This window comes from Capricornis sumatraensis, chromosome 17, assembly GCF_032405125.1.
Source record: "Capricornis sumatraensis isolate serow.1 chromosome 17, serow.2, whole genome shotgun sequence".
In the NCBI taxonomy this organism is placed as follows: Eukaryota; Metazoa; Chordata; class Mammalia; order Artiodactyla; family Bovidae; genus Capricornis; species Capricornis sumatraensis.
In genome coordinates this window covers 57,676,249-57,701,629 of record NC_091085.1, presented here as the reverse complement: position 1 = coordinate 57,701,629, position 25,381 = coordinate 57,676,249, and the positions used below count along the sequence as shown (strand labels likewise).

The window sequence follows — 25,381 nt, the reverse complement described above, 5'->3', positions numbered from 1 at the left end:
CTGCCCTCCCACCCTCCCCACCACCCCCAGGCCACGCCCACATTGGGCACTCACCCAGCAGCACCATTAGGTCTCCAAGCTTCAGAGAAGCTCCTTGCCCTGCCCAGATCCTCTTCATCTGAGCCACGCGGGCCCGCTTGCCCTTCAGTCTGGCAAGCTCCTCGTCACTGGCGGCTGGCCTACGAGCACACGCCACTTGGGCTTTTTGCCCTGATGCTTGTGGCCACAGGGGCAGGGGACCTGCCAGTTACTCAGAGTGGGCCCAGAAAATGCCTGATGGGGTCTCTGATCACCATGATCGTGGTCTTGGGAATTCCCTGGAGGACCAGTGATTATGACTCTAGGTTTCCACTGCAGGGTGCACGGGTTTGTTCAATCCCTGGTCAGGCAACTAAGATCCTACAAGCCTTGTGGCAGGGCAAAGATAACATCCGGAGATCTGTAAAGACTGGAACACTGGCAGGGCGCAGGGAGGATATAGATTTCATACAAGACCACTCACTGAGTCAGTTATGCCCCAGGAGGCTGGATTTCACAGTATTGCTCAGCCCAGGGTGGTCGCCCCCCACCCACCCACCCAGATCCCTGAATGCCCGTCCCACAGCCCCCCACCTGTCCAGCTCCTCGAACAGCTCCCGGACGGTCATGGCGGCCACGATGGTGATGGCGTAGGGCAGGCAGCCATGTTGCCTGCTCAGCGCCAGCATCTTGGCATAGCGTGGCGCCACGGGGAACGTGGCCATGGTCCTGCCCAGCTCAGTGATGGGGCAGCTCAGCCGGGACCTCTGCAGCTGCTTCACCCTGGAGGATGGAAGGTTAGCTCGGAGAGGGGTCAGAGCGGAGAATGGGGCGGGAGCTGGGCTCCCCGCTTCCCTCAAGTCCCTCCCCTACCTTTCTGTTTTTGGGGGAGCCTGCAGGGCACCCAGTGCAATCAGCAGCTCCTCAGCAGCGATGAGGGCCTCCACAGAGGGGGGTGTCGGAAAGGGGAAGTTGATGACCTAGGACACAGGGAGCCGTGGCGGGAGACATGTGTGAATGCAGAGGAGGGCTGGAGGAGGGGGCGAGGGCAGGTCTGGCAAGGGGATGGGGCTCCCACTGCCTACCCTCCAAGCACCATTCACACTCAGAACATGGGACACGGGGGCCTGGGCACAAAGTCCATGTAAAAGGGGAACCCCAAAGGCTCTTTTTGTTCATTCATTCACATCGTCTCTTACTCAAGAGCATGTACTGAGCACTTCATGTGCACCAGGTGCTGTTCCTGGTGACAGAGGTTGATAAAACAAGACAAGGGCTGAACTGGAATATTGGGATTGACATGTAAACACTACCGACACTATGCATAAAATAGCTAACTAACAAAAAACTACTGTATAGCAGAGGGAATTCTACTCAGTGCCCTGTGGTGACCTAAATGGGAAGGAAATCCAAGCAAGAGGGGAGATACATATACATATAGCTGATTCACATTGTTGCAGAGCAGAAATAAACACAGCACTGTAAAGCAACTATGCGCCAATAAAAACAAAATGAAAAAAATAATGCGAACGAGACAAGGGCTCTGGCCCCACTGAGCTTTCATTGCAGATGACCAGTGAGTGATACTCAGCCTCACGTGAATAAACAGTCTCACGGGAGAAAATGTGCCCAGACAATGAGATGATCGGGGAACAGAGAGCGACCAGGCTCAGGGATTGCCTGAGGGTTGCTTAGAAAGAGTGACCAACTCAAAACCAGTGTTCAAATAAATAGCTGTACACAAATGTTCATGACAGCATTAGTTGTAGCAGCCAAAAGGTGGGAACAACCCAAATGTCCATCAACAGTTGGACACACTATGGTCCATCCATCCATACAATGGAGTGCGATTCAGCCATAAAAAGGAAGGAAACTCTGATGTGTGTCAGTGTGGACAAACCTTTAAAACACAACCGCTGGTAAGTTCAGCCGTGGATGATCAAAACACAGAAATATGAAACAGCTATCAACTGATAATATTTTCCGAAATAAACTAATTCAAACTGTCAGCTAGGTTCTTTGACAGTGGGAAAAAAAATCCAAACATACTAATGTAATGAAAAGCATGATCCTCTCTTTTATGATGTTATCTTACTGTGAACTGAATTGATTGATAAATGAATTTTAAATTGGCTGAAACAAACAAAAATCCACAATGTTGACTGAAAGAAGTCAGATAAGAAAGAATAAGTATCAAAGGATTCTGTTTCTATGAAATGTCCAAAATGTAAATTCCACAGACATAAAAAGTAGACTCATGGTTGCCAGTGGCTCGAGGGAGGAAGGCTTGGGAGTGACAGCTGATAGGGAGGGGGTTTCTCTGCCTACACCACCCTTCAGGGAGCAGGGGAGAGGCGAGTGACCCTTCCCCTAGACCAAGTGGGGAGAACATCCCTTGAGTCCCAAGGTCACTGACCACCCTCTCCTCAGAAGGCACAGTACTGGGAAGGTAGGGGTCTCACAGGAGACCACCAGGGGGCTGGGTGAGCACCACGTGGCTCAGCTCTCAGGGCCACAGGGAATGGGGAACAGCCCATGAGGGGGCTCAGGCTGCCCAAGAACACCAGCCTGAACTCAGGGACACTGGCAGGTCACTGGAGCGAGGGCAGGGCTGTGGCTACAACTGACCTTTTCGATGTTGAGAGCTTTCATCTGAAGGATCAAATCCTCCACTGGCCTCCGGGTGATTTCAGGAGGGGGGTACTTCTCAAAGTCACCGAAAACTGCAGATGAGTAGAGTCTGAGCAGAGGGAAGCACCAGAGATTAAAAAAAGAAAAGGAAACAAAGAGACTCAGCCAAACTACCTGGGGCTGAATCTTGACTCCACCACCTTACTAGGCAAGGTATTTACCCTCTTCCTGCCTCACTTTCCTTACCTGTGAGATGGGCTAACACAGCAGCTACCCTGTCGAGACTGGGAAAGATACTTTATTTATTTATTTGGCTGCGGCGTGCAACATGTGGGATCCTAGTTCCCTGACCAGGGATCGAACCTGCGGCCCCTGCACTGAGAGTGTGGTGTCTTACCATTGAACCACCAGGGAAGTCCCCGGTGAAGATACTTTAGGTGTCACACAGAGTGCTTAGAACTGTGCCTGGCACATGGCACTCAACTACTTTATTTCTTACTACTTTTCTTTGCATAGTTTCTCAATTTTTTTTTTCTTTTTTGTAATTTAAAGCAAAGTTGAAAAGAACGGTGTAAAGTTAGTTATTGAAGGAAAAAAAAAAAAAAAAAACCAGCACATAAACTGGGAGAAAATTATCTGCCAATGATACCTCTGACAAGGATCTAACATCAGGATCATCAGGGAATACTTGCAACTCACCAATCAAAAGACAGACATGACTGAAAAATAAACGACAGATTTGAACAGACATCCCTCAAGAGGACACGTACAAATGGCCTATAAGCATGTGAAAAGATGCTCAATGTCATTAGAGAAATGTAAACCAAGACCACTGCGAGATACCACCTTGTACTTTCATTTCCATGAAGTGGAAAACGGCAAGCACTGGTGAGACGTGGAGAAATTAGAACCTTCACACACTGCTGGAGGGAATATAAAATGGGGTGCCTGCTGCGGAAACAGTCTGGCGTGTTCCTCAAAATGTCAGAATCACCACAGAACTGTGAGATTCTACTCCCTAGGTATTTACCCGAGAGACATGGAAACAGACATTCAAATACTTGTACATGAGTGTTCACAGCAGCACTATACACAGGGGCCAAAATGTGGACGCAATCCAAGTGTCTATCAGCCGATGAACAGATGGGGTCCCTCCAGTGCGCAACAGAATGTTGTTCTGCCATTAAAAGTAACGAAGCACTAGGCTATGGATGAGCCTTGAATACATGATGTAGGGTGAAAGGCGTCACATACAAAAGGTGACATACCGTCTGATTTCCTTTACAGAAAATGTCCCGAATGATCAGATCCATACAGACAGGAAGTAGATAGTGGTTGCCAGATCCTGGGGGGTGGGGATGGTAGGGAGGTGTGGGGAGAAACTGATTACTGGGTATTGGGTTTCTTTTGCAGTGATGAGAATATTTGAAAATGAACAGTAGTGGGACTTCTCTGGTGATCCAGTGCCTAAGACTCCACACTCCCATTACAGGGGGCCCAGGTTCATTCTCTGGTCAGGGAACTACATCCGACACGCCACAACGAAGACCAGGAACAGCAAAATAAATAAATAAAAAATACATTTTTTTAAGAAGAAAATTAATAGTGGTGATAGTTGTACAACTCTGAATTGCACATTTCAAAATGGTGAGCTTTATGACATGGGAATCTGATGTCAATAAAGCTATTAATAAAATAAAAACAAAGGTGCTAATAAACACAGGGCCTGCTATCAGTAGCAGAATAATGAATGATGCAAGTGCCGGCCTCCAGTGGGACATGGGGCCCCCCTTCCCCGGACGAGGGTGGGTGACCACTGCACAGTAGCCCTGAGGACACTGAGGGGCCCCAGGGAGCCCCACCTGTAGCAGTGGCCGGGCTCTGTCCGGCCCGCGCGGCCAGCCCGCTGGTCAGCTGAGGCCTGGGAGACCCAGGTGACGCGGAAGGAGGACACGCCGGTGACACGGTCGTAGTGCCGCTTCTTGACCTTCCCACAGTCCACCACGTACTTGATGCCCGGGATGGTCAGGGACGTCTCGGCCACGTTGGTGGCCACGACGCAGAGCCGTGCCCCCTCTGGGGGAGGTTGGAAGACCTAGGATGGAGGGGAGGGCAGGTGGCAGCAAGAAAATTGACCACTGTCTCGCCAGTCAGGGAAGAAATCATGGGACTGAGGTCAGAGGAAGTCAGCAGGCAGGGCAGGGCCTGGAGGTGACCAGGTCGATAGGTTCTCTCCTTGCCTACGGCCACTGTTCCCAAACTAAACATGGGAATGCTCTCCAAATAGGAGACCCCAAGACCCTCTCAAAAGCTTGGAGTGCTGATCTAACAGCTGATGGGGAGGTGACCCAGGGCCTGAGCTGCCCCCATCTCAACGTCCTGGGAACCCCTGCTGGCATCCATCCCAGGCCCCACCCGGTTACCTGCGCCTGCTTCTCCGGGGCCAGCAGCGAGTACAGAGGGAGCACGTGGAGGGGGAGCGAGGCATCGGGCTGCTCACCTGCAGGGGCAGCAGAGGTCGGCTGTATCTTGTGGCCTCAGCTGCTGGCACCCCTGCCTGCTCTGTCAGAGAGGCTCCCCTGCAGCTCCACTGCCAGGCCTCAACCCTGGGCACTGGCAGAGGGTGGGCACACTGCAGTCTCTCCTCGGGAGAGCCGCCAGTCCTGCAGAGGGACCCCCAAGGGCTTGATCGCAGCCCCTCCAACCCCCCACTGCCTGCAAAGCTGAGCCTGGGAGTGTCGCCCCCATGACAACCAGCACAAGAGATACTTGAAGGCCTCCTCTGTGCTCGGTGGTTTCAGGAGCTCAGGAGACAGCAAAGGGTGGAGCAGGTGGAAACCCCAGCTCTCCTGTCATCCCCAGGGAGGATTCCTCGCTCGACCCTGGCCCGGGCAGCAGGAACCAGTGGCCTGGGGCTCAACAGGCAGTGAGCGAGTCCCTGCCAGGTCCCACCTCCGTCCGCCCCGAGGTCCCCTGAGTCCAGGTCCAGGTCTGAGCCCAGGGCCGCCTCCTCCTCCTCATCCATCTCTGCCTCCCTGTCCTCATCGCCTTCGCCCGCTGGCAGCACTGAGTAACTGTCCAAGCTGATCTGGGGCAGCATCTACGGTAAACAAGATGTCAGCATGGAGGGCTGCAGGTGGCCCTACGTGGAGACTGGTGTCGCGAGCAGAGTCCGAGGCCACATGACCCCAGGCCGGTCGCATGATACCCCTGCCTCAGTGTCATCTGGGAGTCAGGAGTGGTCACAGGACTGCTCGTAGGGCTGCCCTGAGGATGCAGAGCTAACACACATGAAGCCCTGAGACCGCTGCCTAGTATGGTATAGAAGCAATAGTGAAGTCGTGCAAATGCCCTGGGGTGAAAGCCCCCAATGCCCAGCCCGCCCTCCCCCAGCTCTCCAGCAAACCCCAAAGGCCGCTTTCTCTGTCCCACCCCTCCTGGGCATTTCTGCAGGCCCAGCTCAAGGCCTCAGGGCTGGGCCTTCCAGAAGCTTCCTCCCAGCCCCCAGCACAGGGAGCCTGGAATGTCTGAAATCCCAGCCCACCCTCCAGCCCCTGAAGCAGCACCAGCCAACCACTCCTTCCTCGGCAGGAAGGTTCTAGATCCCTGCTGCCCAACAAGGTCACCAGCAGCCCTGAGGGCCCACTGGCACCCGAAAAGTACCTAAAATGACCAAGGAATTGAATCTTAATTTTATCTGGGTTTTTTTCTGGCTATGCTGTGTGGCTCGCAGGATCTTAGCTTCTTGATCAGGGACTGAACCCAGGCTCTCAGTAGTTAAAATATTGAGTCCTAACCACTGAATCACCAGGGAACGCCCTTATGTGGTTTAATTAACTTTACGTCTGTGCAGGTGCACAGAGCTGGTGCCCACTACGCAGACAAGGCAGCTTCAGAGCCTGGGCTGCATTTTTTGGCTTCTACGTACCGCAGCCTGGGCCTTCTTCGCCCGTGCCCGTGACTTCTTAAACCTCCTTGTTTCTTCTACCGAATCTTTCTGATCGTCCTTTTCTGGGAAAAGATGAACCAATTAGAAAGAAAGACATCTCCGGGCTCATGCCAAATCACCAGGATCCATCATTCACTGTCCAGGGTCACTGATCACCATTCATGGAGAAGGGAGGGCAAGCAAGGGACTGGCTCCTTTAGGGAGGCTCCAAAGGCCAGCCCACCTGCCCCCAGCCTCTTGGGTGATGGGCTTCCACTTGGGGTTACCTGGGGGCCTGTGTCTGGTGAGGGGGAAGGCTCTTCTCAGCCTGTGGCATAGCGCGTGCACCTCCGCCTGCCCCGTGAGGAACACCAGGATGCCGCCTGCAGGGAGAACCAGACCCACCGTGACCCGCTTGTTCACATGGCAGATGTAGCCTTGGCGATGACCGTGTGCCAGGCCCTGATCTGAGAGCTGGGGCGCAAGGAAGTGCCGGTTAAATCAAAGCTGCAGAGGCCCAGACGAGCTACGGGACGAGCTGGGATGAGGAGATAAACCTTTACCATGGAAACAGGCATTGAATCCCTGGACATGAGCACTGGGAAAGCAGGTCTACTCCCAGGAAGTGGGAGCAACCCGAGTATCCATCACCTGGTAAATGGATAAATGGAACTACCAGAGCATGTGCCGTGGGGATGTGGGGAGAACTGTGAGGGCGGGGCTGGGGGGGATCAGGAGGGACACTCAGGTGAAACACACCTGCCCACTTGCTCTGTATCTGTGGGGACTAAAGGCACCCAGAGCCCCACTGTCCGGTTAGTCCCAGAAGCCTTGCAATCCTTGGGGCAGGACAGGTGCAGTGAGTGCCCCGAGACCACTGCAGACACTGAGGTACAGAGAGTGTGAGTGCCACCCCGAGCCCCCGCTGCCTGCACCCCTGGGTCCGCAAGGGGAGGACCCCCGGCCCACCCCGCCAGGGTCTCACCTGCGGGCAGCATGCGATGGATCTTGCAGACCTTCCGGAAGCACTCCCCACTGTAGTCTTCCAGTGGCGTCCGCTTGTTGAAATGCACCGTCACCGGGAACTGCCGGGACTCAACCTACCGGGAGGTACGGGGTCAGGCGTGGGGGGTGACCTGAGCCCAGGCCTGAGCCCGCCCACTTCTCTGAACTCTGACCATGAAGGCTGCTACTACCCCAACCCTCAGGCAACCCCAAGCTCTGCTATGGCTGACAGCCCTGAGACCCTGGCCTGGATGGTACCTTGATGACTGGGGGTGGCTGGGTGAAGAGCCGCTGGTTCTGGGTGAAGTCCTCCACTCGCAGTGTGGCCGACATGATGAGCAGCTTCAGCGGCAGGTGCCTCTGGGGAACGAGAGACCCGGGGACCCACGGCCACCTGAGGCCAGGAACACTGACGGCAGCGTCGGGGGAGACTTCTGCCCTCCTGGTCTCATCTCCAGCCCCACAAACCTGCTCCTCAGCCCCTCTTCTGGATGCCAAAGACCCAAGAAAAAGTAGAAGTGGATGGTAGTGGCCTGTTGAAGGAGCCCTTAAGATCCCCCTGAGGGACTTCCCTGGAGGTCCAGTGGTTAGGACTCAGCACTTCTACTGCTGGGGACCAGGGTTCAACCCCTGGTCAGGGAACTAAGACAGTGCAAGCAGTGTGTCATGGCAAAAAACAAAGGCTTAAAAAAAAAAGTTCTCGAGTCAAGTTCTGAGGACGTTAGGCGAGACAGGAGGGCTGTTCCCACGGGAACAGTGGGTACGGCTGCTGTCAGCCCCTGCTCAACATCATGACTGTCTGTCTGTCCCCAAAATGGACAAGGAGGTGCAGCCTGACTCAGGGATGGGTGCAGTGGGTGTGCCTGGTTTTTAGCCACCTCAGTAGCACCTCTTGTGCCCCCTGTGGCGGGCTCTGCTCTCGCGCCCATGGAAGCTGTCTTCTGAAGCTTGTAAATTGCAAACCCCGGAATTTCAGTGTCTTTGGTGAACAAAAGCCAAGGTGAGAGGCACAGTGCAGACCAAAGGTTCTGCCTCCTCCCCAACACAACCTCCCTGTCTGGCCCCACCCCATGCACCTCTATGACCCCATGCATCTCCTGTTTTTCCCACCTCACTCGCTCTGCTCCACCACCCTCAGCTGCCTAACCATCCTCAGTGCACACATCAAGACCACAGTGAGATGCTGCTAGAATGGCTGAGGACTAAAAACACGCAAAATGTCAAGTGTGGGTGAGGACGTGGAAGACAGCCTGTACACTGTGGGTGGGAACACGGGAGGCGTGACCACTGCAGAAGCCAGTCAGGAGCGGCTCAGATGAACACAAGGAGCCCCTGGGGGACCCGGCAACCCTGCCCCTGGCACGGGCCCCAGAGAAAGGAAACACGGCCACCTGGACATGGACATTCACGAGAGATGGAAAGTGGGAAGAGCCCGAGTCTCCAATGGTAGATGGATGGGTATATGAAATGTGGTCCAGCCACACAATGGATGATGATTCGGCCATAAAAAGGAATGAAGCACTGACACACGCAACCATGGGGATGAACTCTGAAAATGTGCTAAGTGAAAGAAGCCAGCCACAAAAGGCCACATGCTGGGACCTCCCTGGTGGTCCAGTGGCCAAGACTCTGTGCTCCCAATGCAGGGGGTCTGGGTTTGGTCCCTGATCAGGGAACTGGATCCTGCACACTGCAACAAAGGTCAAAGATCTTGCACGCCACAACTATGACCTGGTGTAGCCAAATAAATAAATTAAAAAAAAATACACACACATACTGTGTGATTTCATTTATGTGAAATATATGGAATAGATAAGTCCGTAGAGACGGGAAACAGACTATGGATACCTTGAGATGGGAGAGTGGGGGAGGACCACGGAGATAGCTAAAAGGTTTCTTTTCAGGGTGATGAAAATATTTTCAAGTTGACTGTACTGATGGCATATAACTCTGAATATGCTGAAGCCCACTGAATTGCACACTTTAAATGCATCAATTACATACAGTTAACAAAAAAAACCCCAAAATGAAAACCCGACACAAGCCCTACACCTGCCCCAGGGTCTTTGCACCTGCTTTTCTTGACATTTAGAATCTCCTCCTCTTAGCAGCTGCTTCTCACTCCTTCCCTTCCCCCAACCCCCACTCAAAGGCCACCCTCTCTGTGAGTCTCATCACACTACCAACCCTCCTACCTTCTGCCTGATTTTGCTCCCTCTTCCTGGTTTTGTCCACCAGGAATTCACAGGCTTCTGAGTGGCTTACTGCCAGTTGCCTTCCCTTAAATGGAAACCCCATGAAGGCAGGAACCTCTGTCTTGTTTTCTGAGATCTGATCGGTGCCTGGCACACAGCACATACAGAACTGATGTCTGATGACAAAGGTTCTGCACTTCTAAGAACTGGGCATGAAAAAGCATCAACTTCTCAGTGGGACTGGCGGGAACTGTTCCATGGCACCCCATCCTAGCACAGCATCCCTTTGATGACCATCCCTGTCCAATCGAGGGACGGGGGGAGATGGAGGGAAAAGTTGACCCCAGGCCGGGCACAGGGTGTCTCACAGCACATGGAGCATAAGGGCTTGGTGGGCGGCCCCACCAGTTCTGTGGATTTCAAAGACCTGGCTGGTGTCTTAAAGCCAGATGCAGTGGGGTCTGGCTAAGTGCACGCGTGTTCAATCAAGTCCAGCTCTTTGTAGCCCCATGGACTATAGCCCGCTAGGCTCCTCTGTCCATAAATACTGGAGTGGGTTGCCATTTCCTTCTCCAAAGGATCATCCCGACCTAGGGATCAAACCTGCATCTCCTGCACTGGCAAGTGGATTCTTTACCACTCAGCCAGCTGGGAAGCCTACAGTGTCGCCTGGCCCATCATGAGCTCCTTGCTTGAGCCTCTTGCTCTGACGAAGGGAAAGGTAACGTGATGGGAGGCTGAACCTAGGGTTGGAATCTATTTACACCAAGACCCGGAGCCCTCGCTCCTGGCCTGGAGGAGGCAGTTCTAGGAGACCCTCTCATGGCAGCAGTCCGGGTGTGGATGGGCGTGGGCTGAGTGGGCCTCGGGGTTCCCCGGCACCTCCCGCCTACCTTCTCCCGGAGACACACGATGCGGGACAGGAGGCCGATGAGGATGTCAGTGTACACACTCCTCTCGTGGGCCTCGTCGATGATCACCACCTTGTACTTTAGCAGCAGGAAGTCCTAGGGAGGAGTGGGGAGGGGGTCCAGGGATGAGGATGGCCACATGGACTGGAGCACCCCAGGATGAGTGTGCATCACAAAGCACCCACTCAATGAACCCCTTTGGTAGCTGGCACGGATACAAGAGCACTTGGCCTGCAGCGGGTTGTGGCCTACGACCCCAGGCCTATTTCTCCATCTGTAAAACGGGACAAGAGGACTCATCTCAAGAGGTCATGGAGAAATTTCGATGACAATTACTGTTTGTAAAGCAGACAGCACAGAGCCTGGGGCCTGGCAGAGAAAAGGCAGCTGTGATCTATTAGAGCCGAGCTACCAATGCGGACGGTGGGGAGGCAGGCAGGAGACAGGGACCAGGGGAAACGGCAGCACACGCCACACAGACGGGGGCCATCAGAGCCCAAAGCACTCTCACAGCCGCCTTCACAGTGCTCTTGGCTGGCCTCGAGGCGGAGGAGGCAGGAGTCACCTCTGCCCTCCCCAGAGACCCCTGCCCAGGGGGACCTCAGACAGCCAGTGGGTAGCAGTGTGCTGCTGGCTAATGCCTAAAGTCTGTGAACCAAACTGCAACAAACATACAAGCTCACATGTAATGAACACCGATTAGGTGTTCTGCTAAAGTGCTTTCATGCTTCACATGATTTAAAGCAATTAGGAGGAAGGTACCAGCTTGCAGATCAAGAAACCAAGGCCCAGAGAGGTTAAGTAACTTATCCAAGGTCACACAGCAACACAACAGTAAATGCAGTGCTTTGCCAAAATTTGTCACGCTGGCTGCTCACACCCTGGCTGCTCACACCCTGGGTGACATCCTAGCTTCCCACTCTTATGCTCACCAGCCTTGCTCTGTGACATGAGAAAAGCAACCAACCTTTTGGATTTCCTTGAGCAAGACACCATCAGTCATGAACTTGATTCTGGTCTCTTCAGTCACGTTTCCTTCATATCGGATCTGGTAGGAGACAACCCTGCAGGCACAAGCTACAGATCAGTCCCCTAGAGCTGCGGCTGCTTGGGGTGGTGGCTACTCCAAGGAGACAAGCAGAGCAGGCCTGGTCCTGCTAGGCAGGTGGCTAAGGGCAGGACCCCCCAGCTTACCTACCAAGGCCCAGACACTGGGCCACTCTGCCTCCCTCTCTAGGACCCTGGCCTCCAGTGAGGGGTGAGGGGAGCTCACAGACAAGTGCAGAGCATGTTAATCATACATGCACACAGACCTTGGCTGGAGCCTGATGTAAACAATCAACTCTAAAAACTTTTTAGGAGGCAACCCAGGAAATGGGAACATGGAAGGAACACACTCAGGAATTAGGACACACTTTTTAGTGATGGTGATGGTACTGCAATTATGTTTATGGTTGTCCTTAAAAAAAAAAGTTACAGGGCTTCCCTGGTGGCTCAGATGGTAAAGAATCCATCTGCAATGCAAGAGACCTGGGTTCAGTCCCTGGGTTGGGAAGATCCCCTGGAGGAGTGCATGGCAACCTACTCCAGTATTCTTGCCTGGAGAATCCCCACGGACAGAGGAGCCTGGTGGGCTACAGTCCATGGGGTCACAAAGAGTCAGACAAGACTGAGCAACTAGGCACCCTGATGGTCCAGTGTTTAGGACTCTGAGCTTCCACTGCAGGGGTCCAGCTTCAGTCCTCAGTTGGGAAACTAGGATCCCCAAGCTACGAGGGGCAGCCAAAAACAAACAAAAATCCCCAAAACAGAGGCTTGATCTTTCAGACCTACACGATGAAATATTGAGGCTGAGATGATAAGACATCTGAAACTTGCTCCCCAAGAACTGAGGGAGAGCATGGGGTACAGATGACACACAGCTGGCCACTAGGTGACAATTCCTGAAACCGGGTCTCGGGTACATGGCGGGGCTCATTATACTGGTCTTTCCACTTTTGTGGAAACTTAACACTAACAAGTTAAATAAAGAGGATGAAAGAAAGTGGGGGCAGCTTTGTGTATACTATAAATTTCAAGATATGCAACGAAATGGCATAGGAAAGATACGGATATCTGTGAACAGCCTCTAGGGTGAATGAGGGCGTGTGTCACGGCTCAGCTCGGTGGGTCTGGAGGGCCACCTTCAACCATCCTCCATGAAGCACAGCACTCACCGTGGCGACAGATTCATCTCCTTGGCTACTCGCTGGGACATGGCCACGGCGGCTACTCGGCGGGGCTCTGTGACGCCGATGATGCTGTTGTCGCTGTGAGGGGGAAAACACAGGGCTGAATTTCAGGCAGGAAGGAGCTGACCCAGCAGGCCCGAGGCTGCTGTCCCTACAAATGTCCCTGGCTGATGTCTGGGATCCTAGGTTTCAGGGGCTTCCCACCTCTCCCTGATGGATAAGAGGGGCTCCCAGGGCTTGGACTGTCAGTACAAACCACACGGTTCATGCTGACAAACTGCTTTCCTTCAGGGAGTCTAGAATTTGGCAGGTACCAGGCAGACAGTGCCCATGTGACCAACCCCCAGCGAAGAACCCCGGGCGCCGAGTCTCTATGGGCATCCTAGTAGAGGATAGTCATATGTGTTATCACAGCTCATCACTGGGGGAAAGAAGCATGTCCTATGTGACCTCCCAGGAGAGGGCTCTGGGAGCCTGCGCCTGGTTCCCCCAGATTTCACCCCATGTGCCTTCCTCCTTTGCTGATGGAACACTGCGTCCTTCACTGTACGACCTGGGAGTCTTCCAAGAAAATTGCTGAACTTTTGAGCGGTCTTGGGGGCCTCGACATACACGGGTCAAAAGGGCTAACAGGAGATGACACACTGCCGCTCCCACTAGGAACTGATCTAAGTGTTTTACACAAATCCAGTCATTTCATCTACATAACAACCCTGTGAAGTAGGTGGCAATGATGAGCCCCCATCTCACAGCTGAGGCAACTGAGGTCCAGAGAGGTTAAGGAGCTTGCCCCAAGTCACACAGCATGTCAACCACGGAACTGGAATTAGATCTCCAGGAGCCCGTGCTCCTAACAACTTCGGAGAACCACGTCTCACTGCCACCTGAGAGGCCTGCGGGAGACCCTGTGGCCAGCCCCCACCTGCTGTAGCCTGCTTCGTAGAGAAACTGCGGCACCTGGGTGGTCTTCCCGCTGCCGGTCTCACCACATACGATGACGATAGGGTGCTCAGCCACTGCCTCCATGATCACTTGTTCTTCAGCGAGAATCGGGAGCTTCAGCCGCTCTTCCTGGTGAGAGAGAGGAAGTCAGAACTCAGGGAATGGGGGGTAAAGGGGGGTTGCAGCCGCTGCAGAAGGGCAGACAGGATGAGAGGACTTTGCTCAAAGCAAGACTATACAGGTGATGTGGTTCCTACAAAGGCAGCAGCTGGCACCCAGTTAAGGGGGAACAGGTGGGCCCCCCTGGAGGATGGAAGCCTTGACGGCTGGGGAGGGGGCCAGAGACATGGGTTGGGTCCTTCGGAATGTCACACCTGGCATCCAAAGGGTCAGCCTGGTGCAGAGAAGCCCCTGTCCGGCACAAGAACCCTCTGCTGCTGGGGGAGTTCACACTTATGGAAGAGTCAATTCAGCAAACAACCGGGTGCTAATTTTACCAAAATTCAGAATGTGAGACACAGCATCATATCCTAGGTGTGATTCTGCTAGGTACTCACACGAGTGTATGCACATGCACACCCACACACACACACATGCACACACAAGTATTACATAGTGAGGGAGGAGTTTTGTGAACCCCTGCTTGCTCTGATTATGTGTGAAGCATGCCTAATTTTAAAAATTCTGTTCTCTACTTCTATTCTATTGGTTAAAAAAAGAAGCACTGGCCATCTCATGACCCCATGATGGCTGTGACCTCCAGTTTGCAAACCCTGTCCCCCAAAGTTTTGCATCTGTGATGGCAAGAAAAGGACAAGAACATGTAAAGCAGCAAAGATGGGAGCAAAAAGCAAGAACGTCTCAAATGTCCAGCCAGAGAGGACTACTTGAACCGTGCTCTATTCAAGCAGAGGAATACTCTACAGCAGTTTCAAAACCAAACCAAACGGACCTTAGTGACATACATCTTCACAGATAAGTAAATCCCAGGAACATAATGCTGATTAACACAAAAACGAAGTGCAGGAAAACATATATGATACAAGGCCACTTATACACCTAGGCTCAGGAATACGCTTGTGGAAAAACCACAGAAAAAGGCCAAGGGAGGAACCCCGGGGGGCACCAGGGATGCTGGATGGTGGAGCCTGGGTCACTCAATCAATGCGTGGAGCAGAATCCCACACCCCTCACTTGCCAGTGGATAGCATCAGGCTCTGACATCACTGACAAGGAAACCTTTGTGGCATGAAGCCAGGGGCACTTCAAGGTCTGTTTGAGCAGTGAGCTCACCCTAATTCTTTACATGTGTTGAGGGAATTTGTAATTTCCTTGATTCTGTCTCATCGCAGCAAAAATCTGAAGCCCTTGGACGGACCAGGGTCAAAAGCCCTTGGATGGACCAGTGTTACAGCTCAGTCTTATTCAGAAAGGAAAGAAAAATACATCCTCAAGGCGTGAGGGCATGCGACCCAAAAGACAAGAATAGAGGCCCAAGTTTGGCTCTTCTTTTTACGTTTTTTTCTCCTCCCCGAGCCTGCCCTATATAAACTGGGCTAGCCAGAAGCGCCGTTTGTTTTACCTGAGGTGCTCACTCTGGTCCTCGGACCTTCCTTTGTTCTATTTTCATGGGCTTTTCCTTTCCTTGTCTTTTTGCCACCACCATTTTGGACTCCTTTTTCCTATTCTAACTACCTAACATATATAAGCACACAAATGTACCTGTGACAGGAAGTGCAATCTCATTAAACTGTGTATGTTAAGTTGCTTCAGTTGTGTCCGACTCTTTGCGACCCCATGGACTGTAGCCCACAAGGCTCCTCTGTCCAGGGATTCTCCAGGCAAGAAAACTGGAGTGGGTTGCTGTGCCCTGCTCCAGGGGATCTCTCTGATCCAGGGATCAAACCTGCGTCTTCTACGTTTCCTGCACTGGCAGTTGGGTTCTTTACCACTAGCACCACCTGGGAAGCCCTCTCAGTAAACTGCTGCTGCTGCTAAGTCGTTTCAGGCGCGTCCAACTCTGTGCAATCCCATAGACGGCAGTCCACCAGGCTCTGCCGTCCCTGGGATTCTCCAGGCAAGAACACTGGAGTGGGCTGCTATTTCCCTCTCCAATGCATGAAAGTGAAAAGTGAAAGGGAAGTCACTCAGTTGTGTCCGACTCTTCGCGACCCCAGAGACTGCAGCCTACTAGGCTCCGCTGTCCCTGGGATTCTCCAGGCAAGGACACTGGAGTGAGGTGCCATTGCCTTCTCAGTAAACTACTACTTTTCATATGGAACAGTGACTAATGTTTTCTATTCTTTTCCATTAAAAAAAAAAAAGCTGGTTACATCCCATATGTTCCCACGATCTGATCTGTGGTTTGAAACTGCTGCTCTGAGACCCATGAGCCCTCTGCCTCAGGGCCTTTGCTCATGAAGTTCTCCGTATGGGACGGCCCCCCTGTTCTCAGCTGGTCACTGAGCTCTTACCCTAGAAGACACTTTCCCTGAGAAGCCTATACTCCCACACTGCCCCCTCATGGTACCCAATCTTCCCTTCCATGGATCTTGTCCCTCCCCTTGTGTAACACTGCGTTGTCCATCTTGGTCTTGTCTGCTGGACTGAAAGTTCCAGAGGCTGTAGACTGCTCTACTTCCTGGGCTGGCGGGTGGACGGAGTAACCACCATCTACAATGGGCCAAACCCTGAGGCATCACCAACCTCAAAGCAGTCTCATTATATGACTTATTCTTAATGGGAACAATGCACTAATATCTTTTATTCTATTCTTCCATGGGCCTCGAGCTTCCTATCCCTTAATCTTGCTGTCGTGACAACCCAGTAAGATACTCACTCTACCAGACAAGGAAACCAAGTGCAGAGAGGTGGAACCCTTGTGAGTAGACAGGTACCCCCATTCCACCGATCAAGAAAACAGGGCCCAGGAATGAGCTGGGAGGTGGAGGGATCAGCACTCTGTTCCAGGCCAACTGACTCCATAGCCTAAGCTCTTGTCCCGAGGAGTGGACACTTGGGCCAGGACCCGTGGTCAGAGGCTGCAGGTGACAGCGACCAGAAGATAAGAAAAGCAGCTGACACCCATCTCAAGAGCCCCCACCACATGCCAGGCACTCGTTCACCAGCCTGACAAGGCGGGCACAGCTATCCCCCTTTTCCAGATGATGAAACCTAGACACAGAAGGCGATGCAACCTGCTCAGATCCCAGGATGCCCTCTTGCTGCACCCATAGCCCCCACTGTACTGACCTGATCCCCTAAGCTCTCCATCAAACACCGAAGTGACCAACCTGCATTTCAGGGGAGCGGTTCACAGGGATGAAGATGGCGGGCTTCGATGGGGGCCTGGCCAGGGCAGAGACTGCCGCGGGAGTAGCTGCCGGAGGGGCAGGAGTCTCGGCTGGGCCGCTGGGCACTGGGCTCTGGCCGCTGGTCCCAGACGGAGCTGGTGGCAGGTGCGCTGGGGTCGACCCTGCACTGGCCTCTGACTGATTATCGGTTGGAGCCTCCTCGGGTTCAGAGTCCACTGAGGATTCAGACTCCTCTTCTGCCTCCTGGCGGCGGCGCTTCCGGTGGGCCCCACTGAGGCTGCTGATCCTCTCTGGACCCTGGGCTGCCATATCATCCAGTTTCCTGCAGGGAAGGCCAGAAATCAGACTCTAGGATGGGCCAGCCAACCTGAGGCAGCTCTGGGTTGCTGAAGGCTCATCAGAGGCAGGACTCAGAGGCCACGCCCCTTCCTGCCTCAGGGCCTTTGCACCCGCTGTCCATGGTCCCTGCAGGTAGCTTCTCCCTCACTTGACTCAAAGGTCGCCTCTCAGGAAGACTTCCCCTGACTCTGCAGCCTCAATCACCTCTCCCACGCCCTCCGTCCTCTTCGCCCTGCTCTTTTCTACTGAGCAATTATAGCACTAGATTTATGTGTATTTATCTAACTACTGCCCTTCTCCCCACTATTAGAACGTAAGCTCCTTATGGGAAGAAACTTTATTTTTGTGCACTGCTCTACTTCTAGGGCCCAGAGGAGAGCCTGAGATGCAGTTTGCATTCAATAAGCAGTCATTAAATGCGCCACAAGTCTTATGGGACGGGACTGCAAATGAACACAGTGGGCCAAGTGTGAGGGAGCAGTGAGCAGGGGCCTGAGCTGAGGGAACACATAGGCCCTACCTAAGACCAGCTGCCCTATGGGAATGCCAGCTGGTGTGGCCACATCATTCAACGGGTCAAGACTGGGGCAGGAAGAGGAACCCAGATTTTAACATGAAATCTCCTAGTTCTTAAATATCGACTGTGGAAGTGTCTGTCTTCCAAAATTCATGGTCACTCACATACTCAAAATGTGATCTTATGTGCAAACGGGGTGTTTGCAGATGTCATGAAGATGAGGTCAAACTGAGTTAGGTTCCTTATAAGAACAGAAAACAGAGACCCAGACCCAGATAGGAGGAGGCCATGGAAGACTCAGAGAGACACATGGAGGACACTACAAGGACACACAGACTGGGGTGACGTGGGCTGCTGGGGGACAGAAGCTGTCCCCCCAGAAGCTGGGGGACAGAATGGAACAGATTCTCTGGCCTCTGGCAGGAAACAACCCCACTGACACTTGACTTTGGACTTCTGGCCATCAGAGCCACGAGAATAAATTCCTCTTGCGTTAAGGTACCTGGTTTGTGGTGCCTGGTTACTGAAGCTCTAGAAGACCCCCATGTGGGCAAAAGATCCCAGCATATTAAGCAGCATGTGAGGTCTCTATCCACTGGACATATTTTAGCACATGGGTCATTGCAAATGTATTTTCTCATAACCCCAGAAGACCCCATGACTCCCAAGACATTCCCCTACCCTGGGAGCCCTGGAGGGAGGAACGGGCTTCAGAGAGGAACCTGGTGACTTACTCTTTGGTGTGGTACATGCGTTCTCCAGTGCCCAGCTTGGACGTGGTGTAGAAGAGTCTCATCTCAGCTTCTGAAACCTGGACTTCACTCAATTTCTGTAGCATCTCAGCTCGCTGAGGAAGGAATGAGTGTGTTATACATTTGGCATCATGAGCCTCTCTTTAGAAGGGAAGTTGAGACTCTAAATAAATTTACAGCATCTCTAACACCCACAGTCTTTTTTAAACCAAAGGCTGAACTTCAATTGCCTGGCGTCACAGTGTTCTTAACCTTGACAGGCATGTGAGCTTGGGGTGGCTTCTCGTCCCCTTACAGAGTCTGTGGTTGGATAAACAAGGTTCTCTTTGCCCCATGGTGTGTCATAAGAGATTATCGACTAGCCAGATGCCCATCAAAGGGAGATGGAATAAAGTAGGGCCCATCTGTATAATGCAAGACTCCCCGGCAGTTAGTACAAAGGAGGAATAGCTCTTTGTGTGATGGGAAGTAGTCCCCACGCTATCTGGAATAAAGCAGTGAGAGGTGGGCCCAGCTGGCCCCCTTCCTCTGGGTGAACGAGTTACAAGTATTTGTTTCACTATTCTTGAAATTATAGATACTTTAATATGTGCTCATATATGTGTATGTATGTACACACACATATATACACATGTGCACAAATTTCTTAATTGAGAAAAGAAAAAACAACATACAAAACAGCAAGCAAAGATGCTCGCAGGATTAAAAACAGCACACAGTCACAGGACAGTGAGTCCTCCCCTGGATGAAGAACTCCAGGGACTGATGTCAGAGCTGCTAATGGCAGGCTGGTGTGTGTCCCGTGGTGGTCACAGCACCCTGTGTGGTCACCCTGTCAGAAAGACTAAGGAGGGATGGGAGAGAGGTTCAAGAGGGAGGGGATATATGTATACTTATAACTGATTCACTTTGTTATACAGCAGAAACTAACACAGCATTATAAAGCAATTATACTCCAATTTAAAAAGACTGTCAGGAGGTAGTCTCCTGAGGCCTTTAGATCAAGTTTCTTGGTCTCCACACAGTAGCATTTAGAGTCAGATAATTTTTTGATGTTCTGGGCACTGCAGGCTACTTAATAGCATCCCAGGCCTCTACCCTGCAAAATGCTAGTAGCAACCTCCAAATCGTCACAACTCCAAAAGTCTCCAGACTTGGCCAAATGGTCTCAGTGGGGGCAAAACTGTCTCTGTTGAGTCACTGCCCCAGACCCGAATACCAATTTATAGGAAATTGGACAGTGGAAGAACACTTTTTAAATTACAGAGATAAAAAAATTTAACCCAGACCATGGGAAAGTCTTTGAGACAATCCAATCTCTGCAACAAATGGTAAGGGGGAAAGACAAGACATGGGGTGGGGAGTGCAATGAAATGGTACAAAGTTTGACTATTTACTGGATATTTGATGGTGTTTTGAAAAAAATCTGGATGCGTTAAAGGCACTGCGGTTATTGGAAATGGTCTTTATTTTAGAGATGCAAACTGAAACACTCAGGGATACAATGCTACATAATGGGTTGAATGGTGGCCCTTCAAAACGATACATCCATGTCCCAGTGCATGCTAAGTTGCTTAATTCATGTCCTACTCTTTGCGATCCTATGGACTGAAGCCTGCTATGCTCTTCTGTCCATGGAGATTCTCCAGGCAAGAATGCTGGAGTGGGTTGCCATGCCCTGCTCTAGGGGATCTTCTGAACTCAGAGATCACACATAAGTCTGTTATGTTTCCTGCACTGGCAGGCGGGTTCTTTACCACTAGTGCCACCTGGGAAGCCCGTGTCCCAGGATGGGATCTTATTCAAGTTAAGGGTAATTAAGGATCTCAAGATGAGATACTGGAATAACCAGGTGAATCTTAAATTCAAAGACAAGTGTCCTTATCAGAGATACACAGAGGAGAGACACACAGGGGAGCAGCCCATGTGAAGATGCAGGCAGAGAATGGAGTGATGTGGCCACAAGCCAAGAAAACCTAGAGCCACCAGGATTTGGAAGAGGCCAGGTACTGCCCTCCCCTGGAATCTTCAGAAGGAGCATAGCCCTGCCCACCCTTATGATTTCAGACTTCTGGCTTCCAGATCAGCAAGAGAACCCATTTCCATCGTTTAAGACACCCAGCTGGTGGTCATTTGTCAGAACAGCCAAAGAAACAGTACAGATTGAGGCTGCCTGGGCTTTGATCTATGGGGTAGGAAACCGGCTGGCCATGGAGATGATCAAGGTTGACCATGGGCCCAACAACTGTTGAAGTTGGTGACTGGTACACGGGACCTCGTGACACTAATGTCTCTACTTTTATATATGCTAGAATTTCTCAATATAAAATTTTCTCCTTAAGAAAATATTAAGTAAAAAAGGTCAAAACGCTCTAGGATAAAGTTTAAAAAATAAAATGAATGCGGGGTGGAGAATAAACAGTGAGCATGTTGATCGACTGACTCCTGGTTCAACAAACATGGTCTCTACAAACCTGAACCCATTCCAGACTGACAGACACCCCAGAAGCATGTCCTCCTTCGAGGCCTGGAAGGTTCTGATTCTTTGTGTCCCACAAAGGGCATTAGTTATATGTGGCTATTTGCATTTAAATTAATTAAAACCAAATCACATTAAAAATTCAATTCCTCTGTGACTTCCCTGGTGGTCCAGTGGCTGGACATGCTCCCAATGCAGAGGGCCTGGGTTCGATCCCTGGTCAGGGAACTAGACCCCCCATGCTGCAACTAAAGATCCCACATTCTGCAACTAAGACCAGGTACAGCCAAATAAATACATTAAAAAAAAAAAAAATCAACCCCTCAATCTGACTGGCCACATCTCAACTACTCAACAACCACACATGGTGAGTGACCACCATATTGGATGCTGCAGACAAAGAACTTGTCCTTCATTCCAAAAAGTTCTACCTGATGGTCCTATTGAAGAGATCATGTCAGGGACACAGACCCCTTCCCTCCCCATCCCTCGGCAGCCTGGAGGGCTGAGTGCAGACACAGCATGCCTACCCGGCTCTTCTTCTCCTTCTGGTCTAAGATTCTCTGCAGCATCTTCCGTTCTTTTTTGGTCAGGGGCTTCTTCTCCTTCTTGGACAGGGGAGGGGCTTTGGTCTTTTTCTTCTTCTTCCCGGGAAGGACAAGAGCGTTGCTTGCATCGACTCCTTTCAACGTGTCCTTATCTGAAAAGATATGATGCCTGACCCACAGCCCCTGGAGGCTAGAGAGCCAGGATGCCTAGGGTCTCAAGATGCTATCTTAATGCTGTTTTCCTCTGGGGGGGCCCTTCTGCCCTCTGTGTGAGCCATCCAAGCACCTGCACAGGAACGGGGATGTAGGCCCGCCACACCTTCACTACACTGTCCATCCAGCATCTGCCACAGGTCACCCTCCACCATGAGTCGGGGTACCTCCACCCTTGTGTTTTGGGAAGACAGATGGAGGTAGAGCAAGGAGGGAATAAACTACACCAGTGCCTTCCTCCCAGTAGGGTCCTGCTTTCAGAGAGCCTGTGAGATCAAAACCACTTTTACAATAACTCTAAAAGATACTCTCTTCTGGGTGTACAGTGGACTAAGTACTGAGCTTCTGTTATATCTATTTTTAAATGTCGGCATTTTGGGGAATTCCCTGGTGGCCCAGTGGTTAAGACACCATGCTTTCACTGCAAGGGGTGCAAATCCATTCCTGGTTGAGGAACTAAAATCCCGTGTCACAACTAAGCTCGTGTGCTGCAGCTGCTGAGCCCACGTGCCACAACAAGAGAAGCCCGTGTGCTACAGTAAAGACCCACTGAAGCCAAAAATCAATCAAAAGCAAAAAAAAAACCCAAACCCCTAAACCCCTGTTTTAATTTCTAATATGATAAATTTTGATAGAACTCACATTAACAAAAGCACTTGGGGTCTTCAATGTTTAAGAACATTAAAAATGTCCTTAGAGGAAAAAATTTGAGAACCAGTGTGTCATAGGAAGAAAAAAGGGGGGATATGCTAAAAATAAAAATAAGAAAGAGAGTAACAACATTGGATCAGTGATCAGAGAAGGCTCTTTGCAGAAGGCAAGCTGCTTTATAATCTTATAAGGTCCCTCTGGCCCCTAAAAGTCTCAAGGATAAACGGAGATGTCTTGTTCTAGGGTGAGAAACTTTTCCCAAATCTTTGGGTCTAAAAGACCTCGGGCTCCTCTGTGCTCACTTCACTGTCAGTCTATCTCACCTTCTGAGCTGTCACTGCTGTTACAACGAACGATGCCCATCACAGGACAGGTCAGTAAAGACACAGCCTGTCTTTACCTTTTAAAGCATTCTCAGTTACAAATATATTCTCCCAAAATACCACCCCCATGTAACTGCTGGACCCATGTGACAGCAGAGAAAATTGAGGCACAGAGATGTCAGGTGAGTTACTTCAACTCCCAGCCACTCCCTGCAACTTCTGAGGAGGGAATTCAGACTCCAGATTCCCACCTTGACAACCTTTCCCATAACTTCACTGCCTTCAGGGTCCAAGAGGAGAGTGTGGAAGAGAAGTAGGCTTCCCCATTGGGCCCCGTTCTCCCTCCCTCCACCTCCAGAACCTAGGCTCACTCTTCCCTAATACCTAAATCAGCTTGAGCTTCAGGGATCCTATACAAGCAGCCGGATGAGTTTAACTCTGGAGTGTGTTCAGTTTCAAGGGCCAGCAAGACAACTGAACTCACTCAATAACTTCATCCTCAACTCTTCTGCGAAACTGGACCCATCAAGGTCACTGATGGCCTCCCTGGTGTTACATCCATGGGTCCTTCTCTCCCTCCCTGACCCCATAGCAACATGACACAAATGGTGGGTCTTCTTCATGGTCCCTGGACAACCACTCTCAACGGTCTCTTCCCACCTCACTGGGCTAAACTTACTGCTCAGTGAGAGCTGGTCCGGTCTTTAGACTTAAATAAATATCATCTACACACAGTGATGATTCCAAACTGCTATCTCCCCTGGACTTGCCTCTTCTAAGCATCTGAGTCAATAGCTGCCTGACTATCCCTCTACTTGGATATCTAATAGGGCCCTTAAAACACTCATATCCAAAACCAAGCTCTTGGCCTCTTCCCAAGCGGGCCCCTCCCTGCCTTCTCCAGCTTCCAGCCACTGGACCCCACACCTGGGATTAATTCTTGACATCTCCTTTGTTCTTGTGTAGTCAGCCAGCAAATCCTATCAGCTCCATCTTCCAAATACATCTTGAATTCAACCATCTCTCACATCCTCGGCTGCTGCTGTCCCGGACCAAGCATCAGCTCTTGCCCTACTGACTGTACTCAGCAGCCTCCTACCCAATCGACCTGATTCTTTGCCCTCTACTGCTCTTCCTCAACACAGCACCAGAGTGATGCTGTTAAAACCTAAGCCCATGCCTTGTTCCTCCTCTGCTCTAAACCCTGCAGGTCCACTGTCCTCACCATGACCCACCAGGTCCTACCCATCCTGCCCTTACTTAATATTTCATCTCCACTCAGCCATTCTGATGGCCCTCAGGGTCTTAAGGATTCAATGCTTTCTCAATGGGGCCTTCCCCGTCTACCACACGAAAACTCTGCAACCCACCAAACACCTCTTGTACTTTACCTGTTTAGTATGAATGTATGCAAAATATTCTATATATTCTGTGTTTTTCTTTACTTGTCTCTTCCCAAAAGCATATAAACTGTGCACGACAGGGATTTTTTTCCACCTTAATCTCATCTTCTGTTACTCTCCTAGACTGGCACACCAGTCTTCCTGAACAAAACGGAGGAGTCTTAGCAGAAATGTCAAGCAGCCTGGAGCTAAACAGACAGATCTGGGCTGAAAAATACAAACTTAAAGGTCGCTGGTAGGGAGATTATAACTGATGCCATCAAAATGAATGGAATTACCTTATTTTCTTGTCCAAATTCCCCACGTTGCTATAGTACGACCACACTGGAAAGAAACTCCAGGTATTGTTCCAAACTCAGTTAAAACGAAAACTGTCATTATTCCCCCTTTCTTTGGATCATCTGAGGTGGGGGGGCCTCTCTCCGGGAGCCTTCCGGAGTCGCAGAAGCAGGACATAGTCCGAGCGTCCTTCAGCCCCCCTGGCCAGCCCTGGTCCCAAGGCCCTGATTGGTCTCTCACCCGAAACCCAGCCCCTGTCCAGGGCCTTCTTACCCTCCAGTTCCAGCCGCACGGGGGGCGGCTCGGGAGGGCCTTTAGAGGTGCCGGGGGCCGCCTGCTGGCGTCCCTTGATGTTGTACCTCCGGCGCAGCTTCCCCATGGCGCTCGAATTCCTGCTCTTGCAGGTAGGGTAGCAAGACCCGCGCACTTCTAAGCCCAACCCACGTGGGCTCCCACCAAGGTTCAGGACGGAAATCTTCCGGGCTACGCTCTCGCGAGAGCTGGTACTAACAGAACTCCTGCGGGCGGGGCTAGAGGCGGGGTCACTTTAAAAAGCGAGGCCGGTGGGGGCGGAGCGAGGCGGGGCCAAGTTAGGGAGGGGCGGGGCCTGAGGTGCCCGAGAGTCTTCTGTTTAAGCCCAGGGCTGTTCGCAGGAATGTGGTTTGAGCCTCTAAATCTGAATTATCTACTAATATTAATTTG

The 25,381-nt window shown here is 51.6% G+C and overlaps 1 protein-coding gene across 1 annotated transcript in view; it reads right to left on the bottom strand.

Annotated features, from left to right (window-relative positions):
* The window catches only part of DHX37 (DEAH-box helicase 37), a 30,726-nt gene extending 5,615 nt beyond the window's left edge, over positions 1-25,111 (bottom strand). Inside the window, exons 1-19 of the mRNA XM_068989914.1 lie at positions 24,953-25,111; positions 21,793-21,962; positions 18,766-18,878; positions 17,155-17,497; positions 13,842-13,990; positions 12,905-12,997; positions 11,656-11,752; positions 10,671-10,784; positions 7,841-7,942; positions 7,563-7,677; positions 6,865-6,960; positions 6,578-6,660; positions 5,602-5,749; positions 5,073-5,149; positions 4,512-4,744; positions 2,647-2,758; positions 892-998; positions 613-801; positions 55-179 (exon numbers count right to left, since the gene is read on the bottom strand). Coding sequence (XP_068846015.1) covers positions 55-179; positions 613-801; positions 892-998; positions 2,647-2,758; positions 4,512-4,744; positions 5,073-5,149; positions 5,602-5,749; positions 6,578-6,660; positions 6,865-6,960; positions 7,563-7,677; positions 7,841-7,942; positions 10,671-10,784; positions 11,656-11,752; positions 12,905-12,997; positions 13,842-13,990; positions 17,155-17,497; positions 18,766-18,878; positions 21,793-21,962; positions 24,953-25,058 — 2,572 coding nt within the window. The 5' untranslated portion in view covers positions 25,059-25,111. The remainder of the gene's footprint in view (positions 1-54; positions 180-612; positions 802-891; positions 999-2,646; positions 2,759-4,511; positions 4,745-5,072; positions 5,150-5,601; positions 5,750-6,577; positions 6,661-6,864; positions 6,961-7,562; positions 7,678-7,840; positions 7,943-10,670; positions 10,785-11,655; positions 11,753-12,904; positions 12,998-13,841; positions 13,991-17,154; positions 17,498-18,765; positions 18,879-21,792; positions 21,963-24,952) is intronic.
* Between the last annotated feature and the right edge of the window lie 270 nt (positions 25,112-25,381).